The sequence below is a fragment of the Crassostrea angulata genome, chromosome 2 (assembly GCF_025612915.1).
Source record: "Crassostrea angulata isolate pt1a10 chromosome 2, ASM2561291v2, whole genome shotgun sequence".
NCBI lineage: Eukaryota > Metazoa > Mollusca > Bivalvia > Ostreida > Ostreidae > Magallana > Magallana angulata.
Window position 1 is genome coordinate 16,410,641 of NC_069112.1, and position 21,804 is coordinate 16,432,444.

The following is a 21,804-nucleotide window of genomic DNA, read 5'->3' on the forward strand; positions in this document are numbered from 1 at the left end:
TATTGTTGTACTTCAGGTGCAAAAAGTGGTCATTATGCGTATACGTTCAAACGAGTTACTCTGACAGATTTTATTGTCTTTTGACCGTGACATTGCACATTAAGCACCTTGACGCACCACATCAATGACCAATGACTAGACCTTCTATTTACGATGATTTTTTACGTGGAAGGTTTGTTTATATTAATTGTAGGCGTAATACGAACGAGATTATAGGAACGCGGAAATAAATACCATGGTATATATATGTTGGACGATTTGGAAACTTCTTCACTACTGTTGCACTAGCTTGTTTTAAACACTTAAGTTCTTTGGATAACGCCAAAAAGTAAGTACATGTATTTTTTTCTCATTCAACAGACAAAAGTAAGTACATGTACTTTTTTTTCTCATTCAACAAACGTTTGGTATAATTATTTTAGAAAAAACTATTAAATAATTATAACTTAAGAGGATTTGATCAACGCTAAATTTCTGTTTAAAAAAAAATAATAGTTATAAAGTGTGCAAGCCGGTTTGTTCATTTTGAAATCTTTATGTTTGCAAGTATGCTTCCATATATGGACCTTTAAAATAGCGAAAACGTTCAATTCTGTATGAATGTTTTCATAACGTCACAATGATCACAGCACGCGCTTTTCGCTTGGATTATTGTTATTATAAAATCTCGGTAATTTGAACAGTTCTGAACGATTTGTCTTTTTCAAACGGAAATATTAGTAATAAACAACAATGTTAAAAAAGTTCACCGGGATATGAAGTTGGTTGGTACGTGATAAAATCTACCGAGAAGCCCTTCGGGCTTCACAGGATTTGATCACGTGAGAAATTTACTTCATATCCCGGTGAAATTTTTACATTGCTGTTGATTTCTTAAATACAAAAAAGAGACATGCAGATCTTAAGGTTCTTTTTGATCACTGCAAAACCAAGCAATATTCTATTCATGCCTTACATGCACCAATATACATGAAAATGATGTCCGATAAAATGTTTTTACTATTTTTGCACTGTTTAATATAGATCTCTGGACAATATCAACTTAAGACTGTTTAGTTTCATTTCAAGCAAAAATTATTCTTTTTATTAAGTATGGCTTTCTATTATGATACTTCTTAATTTGATTTAAAGTGTATTATTATTTTCAATTGTTAACGGAATTTTGAACCGAAATTTATTTCCAATAAAAGTGGAAATTTCCATACAGTCGACAAATGTTATTTTACTAAGAAGCGTTTTCTTTATGTAATTCAAGTATGTGTGCATTTTTTCTCAAGATTTATATTTATCGTTTCTGTAACCGAAACTCGTTTTCCTTGAAGGTACATCACCAACAAAGATGAAATCTGTATGCATCGCACTCATGATGGCCCTTGTCCTGGTCTCCGTTGTCCAAGGTCAATGGGGAAGCTACTACGGGGGTGGTGGAAACTACTACGGTGGACACGGACTGGGAGGTGGATATTACGGGGGTGGATTGATCGGTGGCGGACTCGGCGGATGGAATTCCGGATTTGGTCGATTGGGTGGCGGCGGACTTCTCGGTCTTGGACGTAGAAGTCTTGGAAGAAGAGGATATTATTAGTCTCATGTTTACTTCACATAACGAACTTCACTGAAATTACTGTGTTGACATAAATCCAAATCATGAGTGACAGCCATCACAGACTTTGGTCATCAGTCATTTATTTAATATATCATTTCTCGTTTGTTGTACGTTATGATTACTTTTTATTTATATTTGTTATTATATAAAACAAGATATTTCATTGTATGTTTTGAATGGAATGCAATGCTTTTTAAAATGTATATTAAGTTGATGAAATAAATGATAAAACAAACACATGTTTCCTGTCATTTTTATTCACTTTATTTTTTAATACCAGTCAAGCATCTTTTTTACTTTGGTTATTAGCAAGAAATAAAATAATGATATATGGTCTGCCTCATATTTCCTAAATTTCTTTTTGTTAAGGCTAAAAATCTTTTAAAAAAAACATAGAAGTGTAGAAAAAAACCACGTATATTCTTTCTGTTTACGTCATCATTCTTTCAGTGTGTTACATAAAAGCGTCTACGTTTAATGTAAAACAGTACTTAGAAAATCCTTTAAAGATATTAATTACAATTTTGATCCTATCCGATGACTTTGGTTTAATGTTTTTTTTTTTTCAGATCAAATTTGGTAGATTTTGAACTCTGATTTGGTTAAAACTATCTGAGTATCTAATACGGCAAAATGTCAAAATAAAATTAAGATTTATGAACTAAGAATGAAAACAGAATCTTGAAACAATATTTGTCAAGGAATTATTTCAGATTTTTATTAGAAGTTAATTAAAGAAAATAGAAACAAATGCCATAAAACTTCAAATTATAAAACTCTTTTAACACAAGGATTTTATTCGGTATATCGCAAAGACCGCCTCAGAAATGTATATTTATATAGACACATTCAAAATGATTAGAATGAGGATATAAAAATGAAATCAATAATCTCTTATTGAAAATGCAATCACTTGCTTTTCCGAAGATAGTTCTTTTAGAAACTAAAGAGAGCACTTAAACCTCACCGGTACTTATAGCAGGCACATCAGTGTACAACAGTTAGCAAAATAATAACACTAATGAACAATGTATCCAAACCTGACAACTATTTAAGCATAGTACATGCACAACACAACACTTTTATTTTAAATACTATATTTCGAGAACACGCTTTCCAGTCGTTATCACAGACATACATTTTAACCAAATGAAAATATGGGAAAACTATGCCTTAAATAATATCACTTATCATCAATGATGAACCTTAATAACGTTTAACATATTCTTATTCTTGATGAAAACGTTAGCACATAGTTGTCATTATTCTGAATATTAGTGGTGTGTTTTGTTGAAACATATTCTAATTGTATAAACAATAATGCATCGTTAAAGAAATTGATCGTGCATGTGTATGTAAAGCATGCTTTTGCATTAGGTATAAGTTGAAAAGCATAAACATTTTAAGCAGATATTGATAGTTAACAGCTACATTAGTAAAGAAAGCTGACGATGGAAAAAAAATCATCACTTTTATCATATCGTTTTGTTGTTAGGTTGCAACTGTAGTTAATGGATAAAAAGCCATCACTATATCTAAATGTCGAGTGAAAGGTCAGGTTAAGTGATTTATTCTTTTTCTGCATAAGCTTTAAAAAAATGCTTCATATGAATTTTAAAAATAAGGCAGCCAATATTGAAGCAAAATACTCAAATATAAATAATGCACAATTTTTACTATTTCTGAATCATGCCCGGCTGTACCTTTCGGTATTATATGTCTATAGCCGTATACCTTTAACTATTTAATGACTAGAGTTAGAAATCAAACAATTTCCCCCTATTATACGGTTTATTTTTAATTGAATATATTTGAAAGATGTTTGCCTTCAAAGTTCATTGTTTATTCATCATTCTCTATAGTTATTAATGACTATATGTTTAAGGATTTATCCAATTTTCCGACTACGACAAAGAGCACACGGCGGGTGTGACAGGTCAGCAGAGGATGCTTACTCTTCCATGACACCTGTTCCTTCCGCTAATTTTTGTAGAGGTCCGTGGTGTTTCCTCCTGTTGGCTTTTTTATTTCAAATATTTTATTTTTCACCACTTTTCATTAAAATGAAAATGTTAACAAATTGTTTTCAATTGTTTTAAATCTTTTATTCAAATCAAAAACAAGTTATAAAAAAGTAAAATGTCATAACATTTTGTAGCAGAATCACATGGACAAGTGTGGGAGTATTTGCATTCAACATATGCGATTTTTAAGACAATAGGCGGTATCAAATTATACAACATTCACGAAACAAAATAATAATAAATAATGATCAATTATAAAAAAAAAGAAGAAGATAAAAATGGGTGATGTTGGATGATCGTGATTGAAGTTTGTAAGTTTTTCACATAAAATTAATAATATCCTCTTCTACCGAGAATTCTACGCCCAAGACCCAAAAGTCCGCCGCCACCGAATCGACCAAATCCGGAATCCCATCCACCGAGTCCGCCACCGATCAATCCACCCCCGTAATATCCACCTCCCAGTCCGTGTCCACCGTAGTAGTTTCCACCACCCCCTTAGTAGCCACCCCACTGACCTTGGACAACGGATACCAGGACACAGGCCATCAAGAGTGCGATGTATACAGATTTCATGTTTGTTGATGATGAACCTATAAAGAATAAGGACAATTTCTTTTATTAAATCATGATTAGGGTAAAACATACAATATGCTAACCAATTTAATGTTTGTAACCACACGCTTTACAACCTGATACATTGCAAGAATAAATAAAGTGCTAAAACGTCAGTTTCACGAATATACACAGCTTATGACAAAAAAAAATCAGCCTGTTGTTTTTAGATGTAACTCTTTAAAAAAAAAACAAAAACAAATAAACAGAATATTGCAAGGTTGACTGCAAACCAATTTCTACCATTTAAGTAAGTATCCTATGAGAATTGAATAGTTAATTCTGTAGTGGAAGTTTTGTTGAATACATTACAAGTAAAACTTACTTTGCAGAGGTATCTAACGAATTCAAGTGTTTCAAGCAAGCTGTTAGATGATAAGTTTATCTCAGATTACACAGTTTATATACAGTGCTAACAATTTCCGTGTTCTTTTATTATATCTACTATTACGCATGCTAGTGGGAAAAAGTACAGAAAGGACATTAAAAATCTACGCAGATCATCGTAAACAAACCGTCTCGTCAATGGTCAATGCCGTGATGCGTCACGTGACTATATGTGCCATGTCACGGTCATGCGACATCTAAATCTGTCATGGAGCATCATTAAATCCGTCAGGTTATTATTGTTCCATTACCTGTGATGACCAATCTTAAATTATATAGTAACATAGTCCTGTTTTAGATCAAATTTTCAGATACGGTTTTCCCCGGTTTTAAAGGAAGTACTTTTACAACGATTGACCATATCGATAAAAAAATCTTAAAGGTCAAACCAGAAGAGGGGACAACTACATACTGTATGATTTGTTACCAGTTTTCCTAGATATTAATATATGTAAATACTTGTCAGACCATTGTCGAGCATAACTGTTATAATAATAAGTGTAATAATTTTCTCGTAAAGAAAAGGGGGTAATAAATGAATTACAATTAGAATTTGTTCTTTTTTTTTAAAATATAATGATCATTTATCATAACTTTTAGGATATTATACTTTTTGGAAGAAAATATTTTTTGGAAATTGTTCAGTCAACTTTTGATTGTCGTAACCTTATGTCAGCCACTTATTTTTCTCGTCTAATTATATAAATATGCTTATGTGAAAAATAAAAAAATATCAAAGAAAAGACATTGAAGAAAAAAATACTGATACATTTTTTTATCCGTGAAAAATCAATTATATTTTATCTTTTATACTGTTTAACATTATTGCACATCAGATAACGTCAGTATTTTACTCTTTTTATTGCACAAATATTAGTTAGATTTAACGGTCGAAAAGCATTGCTTTTTTTCCTCCTAAAATCCGAATCCATTTGACAGATATATTACTGTAAGTTTTGATAAATCGATTAAAAGAAACTTGAAAAGCTATGCACATCATCTAAAAGAATATTTGTATTTCTTTTGAATTGGAAATACATTATCAAATCTAGCTATACAGACAAATATTTAAAAAGTAATGTGACAAAAATATGTTATTTTTAAAAAGTCATTGAGATTTATACGTTCATTCAACATATTGGGTCGCAGTAAACTCGGAAATTTGATATGGATGAGCAAAGTAAACAGTGCTATATCAATGATCTCATTGCACCATTCTTATAAAGATTGGAGAAATAATATACTAGCCAACAACAAGGAAAAAATTCCTTAATTGGTTTTTAATATGTTTTAAACTGAACAACCATCCATGCTCATTTCTTGTAAGTGTGATGAAGCTGAAACAATGAATAACTAGAGTTATCGAACTTGACCCAGCTAATTGGATGCTAACGCCAAAAACAAAGCATAACCCCCTTTTTCGCCCTGGGAAAGGGTAATGTAATCTAAAATTTAGTTTAGTTAGTGTTGCATATTATATTGTCACATTATACCATTCATAAAACTTTTTTGACAGCTTAATCTCTTTTCATGAAAAAAACAAAAATATACATATTACTCATAAAGTTCTTTGCACTATTTAGAACAGTAAATAAAGATATCTAAATTTATCAGACATTACATTCCATAAATACATTTTTTTGGAAAGTCTATATTTATACGAAATCTAGTTTATATCAGTGCACGTAAATTCCTATCTAGAAAAGCGCATATATATTCTTGAACACGCCTATCAAATTGCTTCTACTTAGTTATATTATTGATGCATGTTACTAAGTGTGTACACAATATCATTAACCCACACGTGGGTTCAAGTTTTTGTCATGTCAAAATAAAAATTTCAAATCCGTTTTTCGTACATTTTAATACCGAGTGTTTCTCTTCATAAGGAAATTTAAGACAAGCATATCTAATATTTGTTTTATCGCAGTATTTTTCATTTAAAAACCATATAAAATTGTTAGGAGCTATTAATTTTTTAATATTTAAGTGTGTACATGTATGATCTTTCGAAAACAAGTGCATAGCTATATTTAGCATAATTTTAGATGCAATAATGGGACCACATTTATGAATGATTTATAATTGGGGTTATTTTCTTTTACACAAATTATTCCGCTTATTTTTTATGACAGTCAATATTATTGTTTATACGGAATTTGGACATTCTGGGATATATTGCCACAAAATCATACCACTGAAAAATCATTATTTTGCATTTGCTTTAATTCTCATCAAAACAGATTGCTTTTTTTAAAAATGCATTTTAACAACATTAAAAAGTAGCCGCCTAGAAACCACAGCTTGAAAATTTCCTTATATTTAACCAGCTGCCCAGATACTTATATTGTGAATAAGCATGCGTATGTTCTTTTTTCTAACAATTCTGTTATAATGAGGTGTGATAATTTGATAGTCTTAAATTAATTCAAAATAGATACATACAAGTTATGAATACAAAAACTCGGACCGCTCACACAAAGTAACAAACTTTTTAATTCATTACGTATTAAACATCAGAATATTCAACTTAATCAACGTTGATGTAATGGATACTTAACAAATGATTAAATGCATCTTAAGGAGGCAAATTTTGTTGTTCTTTTGTCGGAAAAAACTACAATAGTAAAGTTCTTTGTTTTTAACTACATATCAATTAAACAAACTACTCTAATTTATTTGCGAAGTTTCATGAAAATTAACCATCTGGTTTTGTTTAGGAACCATCTCAAAAAAGAGGTACATAAATTTTACTAAAGTTATATATAGGAAACTGTCATTTTCCTTACTTCGAAGCAGATTTAAAAAATACTATAGCTTTTTTTGAAATCGATATATATGATTGATATTATCATTGACTATCGCTAGATATTAATATTCACCAAATTCTGCCAGATATTTGAAACATTGCTGATATAGATTGTCATAATGTATTCATTAAAAAAATAAAAATAATGTCCTCGACGATAGCATCATTCTGTGTAAAAATTTCAACGGCGTAAAATTTTCTTTTTTTTTCTTGTATGTTATTTCTAATATATATTTTCTACAACGTACTCCCACAAAACTTCATTTGATCATAACTTCATAAAAATGCAATGACAATGCTCCCTTACCGCACAACGGAAATATCGTTTTAAAAAAATGTCCTTATAATATTTAAATATTTTTATCTGATTTGTGTTAATTGTGATCAATTTTATAAATGCTTTCGAAAAAAAAAATCAGTAGAGAAGTATAAATCAACTGTATAATACTAGAATGCGTAAAAACATGAGCAATGGAAACTTAAGTCGGCTTTCTTAAAAGTGAATGAGAAGTTGTTTTAAAGAAGCTGATCACTTGGGATATTTCAACTTTAACTTACTTCGCTAATTTCGCTAAAATAACATTTATAAACCTATAATGGTGATAATCTAGAACTTGCTTAATCATGTTTTTTTGCGCAGTGTGGTTTAAGGAAAGATCTCAAAAATGGACAAAAAACTGACATACAAAAGAACAGACACACAGACAGACACTGGACTGATTTGATAATAAAAAAAACCTCACTTGAGCTCGTTGCTTAGGTGAGGTTATCACAAACGTCTTACTAGAACATATAATCAGAGCACAGCATACATTTATTTGTTTAGTGTTTTCTGGTCCAATTTCGGCATTTTGGTTTTACAAAAATGAATGCCAATATAGTAAAATAGGAAATGTAATTCCTTGAGACCTAGGAAACCTCTCTAAGGGGAGATTATAACACTACTGTGTTCTTCTGTTGCGAAAACTTGTCATTACACATATATGGTTTAACGAGTTATTCTGACAGATTTTATTGGCTTTTGACCGTGACATTGCAAATTGTCCTCATTGACGCATAACAGCGATGACCAATGACTAGACATTCTATTTACGATGATTTTTACGTGGAAAGTTTGTTTATATAACTGTTATAACTATTATAATTGTAGGCGTATTACGAACGAGATTGTAAGAACACGGAAATAGTTACCATGGTATATATATGTTGAACAATTTGGGAACACACTACTATTGCTCTACTTTGCTTTAAACACTTAAGATATTTGGAGAACTCCAAAAAGTAAGTACATGTATTTTTCTCTTATTTGATAGACGTTTGATATAATTATTTCATAAAACAAACCTTTTAAATAATTCTAACTTAGGAAAATCTGATCAACGCTGAAACAAAAATAATGATTACAGAGTGTGTAAGCCGGTTTGTTCATTTTGAAATTAAAAAAAAGTGACATGCATATGTAAGCTTCAATTTGACAACTGGACACTATTAAATTTAGAACTTTGAGTTTCAATTCAAACTAAAATGAATACTTTTTATTGAAGTTCATCTTAATCTCATTAGACTTCTAAATTGATTGTGTATCATGATTTCAATAGTCCAACGATTTTTCATAAAATGCAAATATGTATGCATTTTTTTTCGCAAGATTGTATTAATCGCCTATCTGATCTTAATCAAATCTTTTTTTATTGAAGGCACACCATCAACAAACATGAAATCTGTATGCTTTGCTTTCTTAATGGCCTGTGTCATGGTTGCTGTTGTCCAAGGCCAGTGGGGTGGCTACTACGGGGGTGGTGGAAACTACTACGGTGGACACGGACTGGGAGGTGGATATTACGGGGGTGGATTGATCGGTGGCGGACTCGGAGGATGGAATTCCGGATTTGGACGATTCGGTGACGGCGGACTTTTGGGCCTTGGCCGTAGAAGTCTTGGTAGAAGAGGATATTATTAGTGTCATGTTTACTTTCACATAGGGAACTATACTCAAACCAATGTGCAGACATAAATCCAAAGCATGAGTGATAACCATTATAAACTTTGATCATTAGTCATAAATATGACATTATGAATACATCATTTTTTGATAGCTATGAACACTTTTCATTTATATTTTTTATTATATAAAACAATATATTTTATTGCATGTTTTAAATGCAATACTGTGCTTTTAATATGTATATTGAGTTGATGAAATAAATACTAAAACATAAAACTATGTTTCCTATTATTTATTATTCATTCTTATTTTCTATATACCAATTTAGAATCTTTTCAACTTTTGTTATTCGCAAGAAATAAGATAATAATATAAGGTTTGCCTCATATTTCTTATATTTCTTTTTGTTAAGACAAAAATCTTTTAAGAATAACATAGAAGTGTATCAAAAAAAAAGAATCATTTATTCTTTCTGTTTACGTCATCATTCTTTCAGTATGTTACATAAAATCGTCACCGTTTAATGTAATAATAGTACCTTGAAATTCCTTTAAAGATATTAATTACAATTTTGGTCCTATCTGGTGAGTTTGATTTGATTTTTATTTTATTCAAATAAAATTTTGTAAACTTTAAAACTGTAATTTGGTTAGAACTATCTGAGTATTTTAGCTTTTGAATATTAAAAAAAATATAACAAAAAAAATCTAGAGGTTCGGTTTCCTTTATTTTATACGCCCAAATGTCAAATCAAATTAAAAGTTAAGAACTAAGAATAAGAACAGAATCTTAAAACAATATTAGTCAAGGAATGAATTCAGATATTTATGAGAAGCAAATTGAAAAAATGAAACAAATGTCATATCAAGTGATAAACCTCTTTTAACAGCATGATTTTATTAAGTATATCGCGAGGACCGCATCAGAAATGTATGTTTATATAGACAAATTCAAAATGATTAGAATGGGGAGATAAAAGTGAACTTGAGAGGAAGAACAAATACACCTTTATATCCATGAGATTTATGCTTCTGTATAAGTTTTTTTTTATATCAATAGTCCAATCCACACCTTACAACAGTTGTTTCCCTTTGCGGGGTCAACCCAAAGGTCAAAAGGGAAAACCCAACTTTTTCCTTCTTTATGCAACCAAGTATTTCGGCGTCCTGTGATAAAATCTTTCGGAATTTAATTTATTTCTTCGATATGTGGGTTGCCCCATTCTGGGACAATCAAAATACACAACGGAAATGGATTTTTAATTTAGTAAAATGGTCAAATGACCAAGTTATAAACCTCTAAACTACAAAGGCTACTGTGAGATATCTAAGGGTTTTTCCCCAAAGATGGCAGCCAGGGGATATAACTTTTGTAAAGTGTGGATTGGTCTATTGATTAACTGGGACATATTTTATATAATACAAAATCCAAGTTGGTCTTTGTACAATGGGAATACATCTGCTAAACAACTTGAGTTTTCTCAATAAGGTCAGCTGTGTTTCATTTCTTGAAACGAGAAAGTTTGCTGATATTTTGTAAATGTACATCAACTTGTTGAATAAATGAATAATGAAATCAATTAATCAATTATTGAAAAAGCAATTACTTGCTTTTCCGATGATAGTTCTTTTAGAGACTAACTCAAACCATGTAACGATTTTATCTTAACGACTATGTTTTTTTTAATGATAAAAAGTAAATAAAACAATGGAAATCAAACTTTTATAATTATATTTCAAGTTTCGATCTGAGAACGAAACCTTATGTTATAATGTTCTAAAATGACGTCATAATGCTCGAGGGGTAATATTTTTTTTACTGACTATGTATGAAAGATACATAGCCTCCACGTACAAAAGCCGAGAAGGATCATTCGAGATTCGAAATTCAAAATACGAGATTCGAAATACGAGATTCGAGATTCGGAATTCGAGATTCAATATCTAAATTAACACGTGACTGCTGTTAGCCAGTGATTTTCTTACTATTTAGCTGGATGTGAGATATACTAAGTTATCATAAGAGTGAAAGTAACTGTTGTTAATGGATAAAATACCATCAACATATCTAAATGTCAAGTGAAAGGTCACTTTAAGTGTTTTATTCTTTTGTTACAAAAGCTTTTAAATAAATTATGCTTCGTATGAATTTAAAAATAAGTCAGCCAATATTGAAGCGCAATGTTCAAATATAATTAACGAACAATTATGATTATTACTGAATTATACCCAGTTGTTCCTTTTGGTATTATATGTCTATATCCTGATACCTTTAACTAATGATTAAAGTTAGAAATCAAACAATTTTACCCTTTTATACGTTTTTTGTAATTGAATAGATCGGAAAGATTTTTACCTTCAAAGTTCATTGTTAATTCATTATTCTCTATGTTAATAAATGACCATATATCTACGGATTTATCCGTTTTCCCGATTACGGCAAAGAGCACACGGCGGTTGTACCCTGACTTTCACGGCATCTGATCCTACCTCTAATTTCTGTAGAGGTCCGTAGTGAGTCCTGTTTTTTATTTTTTCGTTGGTCTATTTATTTCAACACTTTAAGTTATCACCACATTTCATTAAAATGAACGTTTTAACAGACTGTTTTTATAATCATGATTCAGAATTTAAATAGTTCTTCACAGACTGTTTTCAATTGTTTTAAATCTTTTATTGAATTAAAAAACAAGTCATAAAAAAGTAAAATGTCGTAAAATATTGTAACAGAATCACATGGACAGGGTTGGGAGTATTTGCATTCAACACATGCAATTTAAGACAATAGCCGGTATCAAAATACACAACATTCGCAATAAAACATGATATAAAATAATGATTGATTATCAAAACAAGTTCAAAATGGGTGATGTTGGATGATCGTGACTGAAGATTTTAAGTTTTTCACATAAACCTAATAATATCCTCTTCTACCGAGACTTCTATGTCCAAGACCCAAAAGTCCGCCGCCACCGAGTCGTCCAAATCCGGAATTCCATCCACCGAGTCCGCCACCGATCAATCCGCCCCCGTAATATCCACCTCCCAGTCCGTGTCCACCGTAGTAGTTTCCACCACCCCCGTAGTAGCCACCCCACTGACCTTGGACAACGGAAACCAGGACACAGGCCATCAAGAGTGCGATGTATACAGATTTCATGTTTGTTGGTGATGTACCTTTGAAAAATAAGGACAATTTATTTTATTAAATCATGATTAGGGTAAAACATACAATATGTAAATCAATTTAATGTTTGTAACCACACGCTTTACAACACTATGGAATGCAGGACCAATTTAAATGCTAAAACGTCAGTTTCATAGATATACACAGCCTATGATAAAAAAAATCAGCTTGTTGGATTTAGATATAACTCTTTGAAAAAAACTAAAAACAATATACAGAATACTGCAAGCTTTACTGCAAACCGATTTCTACCGTTTAAGTTAGTATCCTATGAAAATCAAATACGTAATTCTGTAGTGAAAGTTTTTAATTTTGCTGAATACATTACAGGTAAAACTTACTTTGTAGGGCTATCTAGCGATTTCAAGTGCTTCAAGCAAGATTATAATTTAACCTCATATTGCACAGTTTATATACCGTGCTAACAATTTCCGTGTTCTATTATTATATCTAGCATTACGCATACTACTAAAAAAAGTACAGAAAGTACAGTAAAAATCAACGCAAATAATAGTAAACAAACCGTCTTGTCAATGGTCAATGCCGTGATGCGTCACGTGACTATATGTTCCACGTCACGGTCATGCGACATCAAAATCTGTCAGGGAGCATCGTTAAATCCGTCAGGTTATTGTTCCTCCACTAAATTTGATGACCAATCTTTAGTTATGAAGAAACATATTCCTGTTTTAGATCAAGTTTTCTGATACGGTTTTCCCCAATTTTAGAGGAAGTACCTTTACAACAATTGACCATATCTGTTATAATAACAAGACTTATAATGTTCTCGTAGAGAGAAGGAGATAATAAATGAATAACAATTAGAATTTGTTCTTTTTAAAACTACATTGATCATTTATCATAACTTTTAGGATATTATATTTTTTGGAAATTGTTGAGTCACGTTATGTCCGTCGTAACGTTATGTCTGCCATTTATTTTTCTAGTCTAATTATTTAAATATGCTTATGTGAAAAATAGAAAAAAAAACTCAAAGAAAAGAAATTAAGGAATATAATTAAAGATACTGATACATTTTTTATCTGTGTTATCTTTTATACTTTCAAACATTGTAGCACATCAGATAATGTCAGTATTTTAATCTTTTTATTGCACAAATAATAGTTAATTCTAACGGTCGCAGGGCAATGCTTTTTTCCTCTTAAAATCCATATCCATTTGACGGACATATTACTGTAAGTTTTGATAAATTGATAAAAAAAAATGGAAAATTTATGCACATCCTCTAAAAGAATATTTTTTTTCTTTTGAATTGGAAATACATTATCAAATTTAGCTATACAGACAAATACTTAAAAAGTAATATGACAAAAATATGTGATTTTTAAAAAGTTATTGAGATTTAGACGTTCTTTTAACATATTAGGTCGTAGTAAACTTGGAAATTTGATATGGATGAGCAAAGTAAACAGTGCTATATCAATGATCTCATTGCACCATTCTTATAAAGAATGGAGAAATATTATCATACTGGCCAACAACAAGGAAGAAATTCCTAAATTGGTTTTTAATATAACTTAAACTGAACAACCATCCATGCTCATTTCTTGCAAGTTTGTTGAAGCTGAAACAATGAAGACCTAGAGTTATCGAACTTGATCCAGCTAATTGGGTGCTAACGCCAAAAACAAAGCATAACCCCCTTTATGGCATGGGAAAGGGGAATGCGATCTAAAATTGTTTGTGTTGTATATCATATCGTCAAATTATACCATTCATAAAACTTTTTTGTCAGCTTAATCTCTTTTTAAGAAAAAAAATATACATATTACTCATAAAGTTCTTTGCACTATTTAGAACAGTAAATAAAGATATCTAAATTCATCAGACATTACATTTCATAAATACATTTTTTTGCAAAGTCTATATTTATACGAAGTCTAGTTTATATCAGTTCACGTAAATTCCTATGTTAATAAGTGCAGATATATTCTTGAACACGCCTATCAGAATGCTTCAACTTAATTATATTATTGATGCATGTAACTAAGTGTGTACACAATATCCTTAACTCACATGTGGGTTCAAGTTTTCGTCATGTCAAAATAAGAATTTCAAATCCCCTTTTCGTACATTATAATACCGAGTGTTTCTCTTCATAAGGAAAATTAAGACAAGCATATCTAATATTTGTCTGATTGCAGCATTTTTCATTAAAAAATCATATAAAATTGTTAGCCGCTTTTAATTGTTTAATATTTAAGTATGTACATGTAGGATCTTTCGAATACAAGATCATAGCTATATTTAGCATAATTTTAGATGCAATAATAGGACCACATTTATGAATGATTTATAATTGGGGTTATTTTCTTTTACAAAAATTATTCCGCTTATTTTTTATGACAGTCAATACTATTGTTTATACGGAATTTGGACATTCTGGGCTATATTGCCACAAAATCATACCACTGAAAAATCATTATTTTGGAATTGCTTTAATTCTCATCAAAACAGATTGCTTTTTTTTTAAAAAGCATTTTAACAACATTAAAACAGTAGCTGCTTAGAAACCACAGCTTGAAAATTTCCTTATATTTAACCAGCCGCCCAGATACTTATATTGTGAATAAGAATGAATATGTTCGTTTTTCTAACAATTCTGTTATAATGAGGTGTGATAATTTGATAGTTTTAAATTAATAAAAAATAGATACATACAAGTTATAAATACAAAAACGCGGACCGATCACAAAAAGTAACACAATTTTGAATTCATGTACGTATTAAACATCAGAATATTCAACCTAATCAACGTTGATGTAATGGATACTTAACAAATGATTAAATGCATCTTAAGGAGGCAAACTTTGTTGTTTTTTTTTTTTGTCGGAAAAAACTACAATTATAGTAAAGTTCTTTGTTTTTAACTACCTATCAATTAAACAAACTACTCTAATTTATTTGCTAAGTTTCATGAAAATCAACCATCTGGTTTTGTTTAGGGACAATCTCAAAATAGAGGTACATAAATTTTACTAAAGTTATATATAGGAAACTGAAATTTTTTGCACTTCCAAGCAGAATTAAACAATACAACCATAGTTTTTTTTTTTAAATCGATAAATATGATTGGTATTATCATTGACTATCGCTAAATATTAATATTCACCAAATTCTGCTATATATTTGAATCATTGCTAATATAAATTGTCATAATGTATTCATTAAAAAAAAAAAAAAATGTCCTCGACGATAGCATCATTCTGTGTAAAAATTTCAACTGCGTAAAATTTTCTTTTTTTTGGTCTGTTTTTTTCTTTTACCTATTTCCTACAACGTACTCCGACAAACTTCATTTTATCATAACTTCATAAAAATTCAATGACAATGCTCCCTTACCGCACAAAGGAAATATCGTTTAAAAAAGAAAAATGTCCTTATAATATTTAAATATTTTTATCTAATTTGTATTGATTTTGTTCAATTTTATAAATGTTTTCGAAAAAAAATCAGTAGAGAAGTATAAACCAACTGTATAATACTATTTATTGTGAATTTGAGGTTGTTTAAAGAAGCTGATCACTTGGGATATTTCAACTTTAGCTTATTAGGGATGTGAATTTCGCTTAAATAACATTTTTAAACTCATAATATTGATAATTTAGAACTTGCTTAATAATGTTTTTCGCGCAGTGTGGTTTAAGAAAAGATTCAAAAAAATGTACAAAAAACTGACATACAAAAGGACAGACACACAGACAGACGCTGGACTGATTTGTTAATAAAAAAACTCACTTAAGCTCGTTGCTTAGGTGAGGTTATCACAAAAGTCTTACTAGAACATATAATCAGAGCACAGCATACATTTATTTGTTTAGTGTTTTCTGGTCCAATTTCGGCATTTTGGTTTTACAAAAATGAATGCCAGTATATTAAATTAGGAAATGTATTTCCTTGAGACCTGGAAACCCCTCTAAGAGGATAATAACACTACTGTGTTCTTCAGGTGCGAAAACTAATCATTACACATATATGGTTTAAAGAGTTACTCTGACAGATTTTATTGCCTTTTGACCGTGACATTGCACATTAAGCACCTTGACGCACCACATCAATGACCAATGACTAGACATTCTACTTACGATGATTTCTACGTTGAAGGCTTGTTTATATCAATTGGAGGCGTAATACGAACTAGATTGTAAGAACACGGAAGTAGTCGCCATAGTATATATTATATGTTGAACAATTTGGAAACACACTACCGTTGCACTCGCTTGTTTTAAACACTAAAGATCTTTGGATAACTCCAATAAGTAAGTACATGTACATTTTTTTTCTTATTCGACAGACGTTTGATACAATCATTTAAAAAAAAAAAAATATTAAATAATTATAACGTATGAGAATCTGATCAACACTAGTACTGAAGTGTGTAAGCCAATTTGTTCATTTTGAAATACCAAAAAAGTGACATGCATATGTTAAAAGGGCATGGTCACGATTAAGGTCAAATTTTATTTTTTCTGTTTTATTATTTACAATGCTTCAGGAATGCATTTCTAATGATCAAATGAAATATGAGGGTCAGTCATTGAGTTATAAGCAAGATACAGGGTTCACAGTTCTATGTCATGCAAACAAGGCTCGTGCCCTGTTTTAGTTTACATAGGTTCAAATTACCAGTAAAAAATCATTTTCAAACTGATTTGTCTATCTTCTTATTCATTCTAAGCATAAATAAACAGTTCCTAACGGTTAACACATTTGTTTTAGGTCTAAAACTGGAAATTTCACTTCAACATTCAAAATGTAAACAAAAGCTTTGTTGACATAGCAAAGAATTGTAAGCTCTGTAACTCAATTATAACTAAACGAATGACACTCAAATTTTGGTTGCCTTTTTAAATGCCTTACTGAAGCATTGTGATTATGAAAATCGAAAGAATAATTTTTAACCAAAATCGTGACCATGCCCCTTTTAGCTTCCATTTGATATCTGCAAAACCAAGTAACATATTTTCATGCGTTAACTGCACTAATATGCATGAAAAGCATGTCCGGAAAAATGTTTTTAACTATTTTTGCACCGTCTAATATAGATCTCTGGACAATATAAATCTAAAACTATTTAGTTTCATTTCAAGCTAAATGATTCTTTTTATTAAAGTATAGCTTTATATGATGAAACTTTTGATTTGATTTAAAGAGTATCATTATTTAAAAAAAAAACCGGAATTTAAACCGAAAGTTATTTCCCATAAAAATGAAAAATTCCATACGGTCGACTTACAAAAATGCTATTTTACTAAAAAGCGTTTTCTTCATGTAATGCAAATATGTGTGCATTTTTTTTCTCAAGATTTATATTCATCGTTTCTGTAATATTAATCAACTCGTTTTCCTTGAAGGTGCATTACCAACAAAGATGAAATCTGTATGCATCGCACTCTTGATGGCATGTGTCCTGGTTTCCGTTGTCCAAGGTCAGTGGGGTGGCTACTACGGGGGTGGTGGAAACTACTACGGTGGACACGGACTGGGAGGTGGATATTACGGGGGCGGATTGATCGGTGGCAGACTCGGCGGATGGAATTCCGGATTTGGTCGATTCGGTGGTGGCGGACTTTTAGGTCTTGGCCGTAGAAGTCTCGGTAGAAGAGGATATTATTAGTCTGATGTTTACTTTACGAAACGAACTACACTGAAACCACTGTGCTTACATAATTCCAAATGATGAGTGACAGCCATTATAAACTTTGATCACATGTCTTTTATTTAATATATCATATGTTGTTTGTTGTACGTTATGAGCACTTTTTATTTATATTTTTTATTATATAAAACAAGATGTTTCATCGCATGTTTTAATGCAATGCAATGTCTTTTAAAAAGTATATTGAATTGATGAAATAAATGATAAAACAAAGATATATCCTATCATTTCTTATTCATTTTATTTTTTTGAATACCAATTAAGCATCTCTTAAACATTGGTTATTACCCAAAAATTAAATAATGATATACGGTTTGCCTCATATTTCCTATATTTCCTTTTGTACACTCTTTTAAGGATAACAAGTGAGTTTAGAAAAAAAAGAGTCATATATTCTGTCTTTTTACGCTATCATTCTTTTAGTATGCTACATAAAAACGTAAAAAGTGTGCTTAAAAAAGCTGTTTTAGGATAGTACTTATCATTTTGATCCTATCCTGGGAGGTCGATTTGAATTTTTTATATATAATATTTGAGTAAGCTTTTAAAATGTGAAATGGTCAGAAATATCTGAGTATTTAAGCTATTTAATGAAAGAAAAAAAAACTATATCAAAACAACATATTCTAAAGTCTCGGTTTCCTGTTTTTATACGAACAAATGTCAAATTTAAATTAGGAATTCAAAATAGGAAGGGTTTTTAAAAATGAATTATATATATTTAATACATGTATAACCATTAAATCTTAATTGAAAATTCCATAAACAGTTAAATATTAAGGAATTTTAGTCAACAATATTATTGCTTTTAAGCAAAAGTAGTCATTAATTTGATTACAGAAATTGATGGGAATCAAATTAAAAAAAGACATCAAAACTTCAGCTTGATATGACTGACACCAATTTTGTGATTAATATTTTTTGTCACCGAACTCATTTAGAATGTTAAGCAAATCTGAAGAAAGCGTTAGTTTAAAATAAGCGTAATTAATAATATTTAAAAAACGCTTTATCTTGAATAACACTCTACAGAGTAAGTCAAAACTACATATTAGATCAGGACTAGTTTACATTATACCGCTAAAACAAACCCCATTAAAAGCATTAAAATTAAATAAGATCAGAATTCCAACTCTAAAAATGTAGAAAACATGACTGCAATAACTACGTAGAACTTATCCGATATATACACTTAAAGAAATGCCTTTCTAAAAATATGAGTTTTAAGTTGTGCTTAAAACCATTTAAACTGGAAACTGTTTGATGTCACACTGAAAGCGGATTCCACAGCGTTGGTGGCATCCTGTCGAATCGACGATCGCCGTAGGTTTTTGCTTGGAATCGCGGCACTACTAGTTGGTTTGACGACTGCGAGCGAAGTGACCTAGCAAGTTTGTGTTCGCAAAATAATTCGCAACTAGATACGTCGGGGCAAGTTTATGGAGCGTCTTGTATACATATACACATAGTTTATATTGCACTCTATACATCACAGGAAGCCAATGCAAATCAAACAGGGTGGGCTGAATATGTTCATGCTTTCCTTATATCATTTTCCTGTTCTCTGGGTGTAATGTCAGTTCAAACTTCAACCACAAGAAATCAAAAGGCTCTGATCGATATTCAACAAAACCGATAACCTACATGATATTAAAACTCGATTTAGATAACTCTCAATTCATTTTATCTTAATATTTTTTTTGTTTGACCTATAATTTATTTCAGTAAAAATTACGATTACAATTTATGTCCTTTGTGCTGTAATCACTGTGAAGAATTTTTGTAAAAACTCATTTTTCCTTTTTTATATTATCTCTTAAGTTTATAATAAGCTGATATTTTATATAATTGATGTAACGCTATTCTATCACAGTCAGGACGAATCGTCTCCCATTATTCTCAAGGTAATGTGTGGAGTTTAAACTGATTAGATTTCTTTACCTTTTTAAATTTATCCATTCTAAACCATTCGATATTTCTTACAATAATTGCTCGTGCAGTATTTACAACATAGTATAATAATATCTATTAGTTGAACCCAATATTTTGTTTAGATTAACGAGAACGTGTTCGGCATTCTTCAAGGAGATTTGGACCAGTTTTTGGTCGTGAAAATATAGCTTTTACTACTTCTACAAAAAAAGTTTCCTTAAGTTGATTTTCTAAGCCATTACAGATCATCACAAGTATTCAATTCCCTCCTTTTCATTTCCAAAAAAAACCATTACACTGCTATGCATGTAACTTTGGATATGTTTCTTTCCGTAATGCGATCATTTAATGTTACTGAATTATTTTACATTGGATGTCCATATAAATTGTATTTTGTTGCAGAAAAAAATTGAAATATTTGCGGTAGTTGAAAAAGGGATGATGCTCATAAGTTAAATGAACCGTAATTGCTATCAACACACCGGTCTCGGTGTTCAGCACGCACGCTTAACAAAATCTGGCAAACAGGGCCTAGGCTATTATTTCTTGCTTGATTGACAAGCAGTAAGTTTTTGGTCTAATTTTCATGAAGTATTTACGTGAGGTGGCCTTAACAGGGTCTTTAATAAACTTTTTTATACTCAAATTAATAACATTTCAGAGCATTCTTAACCATGTTTTTCGCCCTGTTAGGTTCTATGGAGGATCTCAAAAATTCAAAATAACAAAACAACAAATACTGACATACAAAATTACAGACAAACAGATGGACACAAACAAATTTTGATGATCAAATTGCACTCAAGCTCTATTCTCAGGTTGGGTTAAAAAAAAACCCCAGAACGAAAATAGCAAATACAACATTACATTAATTTGGTTAGATTTAATCAAATTTATTCACACTTGTTTCGTATATTGGTTTACGCTCTATTCAGGACTTCATTTACGACCCACCTAACAATAAAAAAAATCATTAATATGACTATATGTTAACTTAGAGAATTAAACAGTAAATTAAAAAAAAACTGTTACAAAATAAGACAATAGTTAAATAGTACAAGTATCTTCATAATCACTTACATTTATACAAATCTAATAATATCCACGTCTCGAAAATCCTCCGAATCCACCAAAGAGACCGCCGCCTCCATATCCACCATATCCACCATATCCTCCATATCCACCATACCCACCATATCCGCCGTATCCACCGTATCCACCACCTAGAAGTCCGCCCCCGTAGTATCCTCCACGAAGTCCATACCCACCATAGTAGTTTCCACCCCAACCTCCACGGCCGTAAGACCCGTATGTTGCTACAGCTGTGGACACCATGACGCAGGCCACAAGAAGAGCAAGACAAACAGCTTTCATGTCTGAGGTAATTTTCTACAAAAAAAAAGAACCCACACTTTTGTAGACTATGTTAAACATGAAATTGTCATTAGAGTAATTCGAAAGTGGAACAATTTACGCTTAGTATATTGAAATATATTTAACAGCGTTTCAGCTTTAGTTGAACAAACAAGGTAAATAACAGATGTAAACGTTTTTGAAATATGAGTTATTATTTCTAAAAATATATGTCTTTGAGAAAAAAGGGAAGATGTAATTAAATTG

General features: G+C 30.8%; 1 protein-coding gene and 3 long non-coding RNA genes across 4 annotated transcripts; 3 read left to right on the forward strand and 1 right to left on the reverse strand.

Moving 5' to 3' along the window:
• Positions 1-190: 190 nt before the first annotated feature.
• On the forward strand, positions 191-1,841 carry LOC128172267 (uncharacterized). Its single transcript, XR_008242228.1, has 2 exons — positions 191-328; positions 1,323-1,841. It is a non-coding gene; the product is annotated as an uncharacterized LOC128172267 (long non-coding RNA).
• A 6,713-nt stretch (positions 1,842-8,554) lies between these two features.
• LOC128172270 (uncharacterized) lies at positions 8,555-9,662 on the forward strand. Its single transcript, XR_008242230.1, has 2 exons — positions 8,555-8,722; positions 9,139-9,662. It is a non-coding gene; the product is annotated as an uncharacterized LOC128172270 (long non-coding RNA).
• Positions 9,663-16,712: 7,050 nt separating this feature from the next.
• On the forward strand, positions 16,713-18,465 carry LOC128172272 (uncharacterized). Its single transcript, XR_008242232.1, has 2 exons — positions 16,713-16,852; positions 17,948-18,465. It is a non-coding gene; the product is annotated as an uncharacterized LOC128172272 (long non-coding RNA).
• Positions 18,466-21,276: 2,811 nt separating this feature from the next.
• Positions 21,277-21,558, reverse strand: LOC128173964 (neuropeptide-like protein 31). Its single transcript, XM_052839619.1, has one exon. The coding sequence runs from the start codon at positions 21,556-21,558 to the stop codon at positions 21,277-21,279; it is 282 nt and encodes a 93-aa protein (XP_052695579.1).
• Positions 21,559-21,804: the final 246 nt, after the last annotated feature.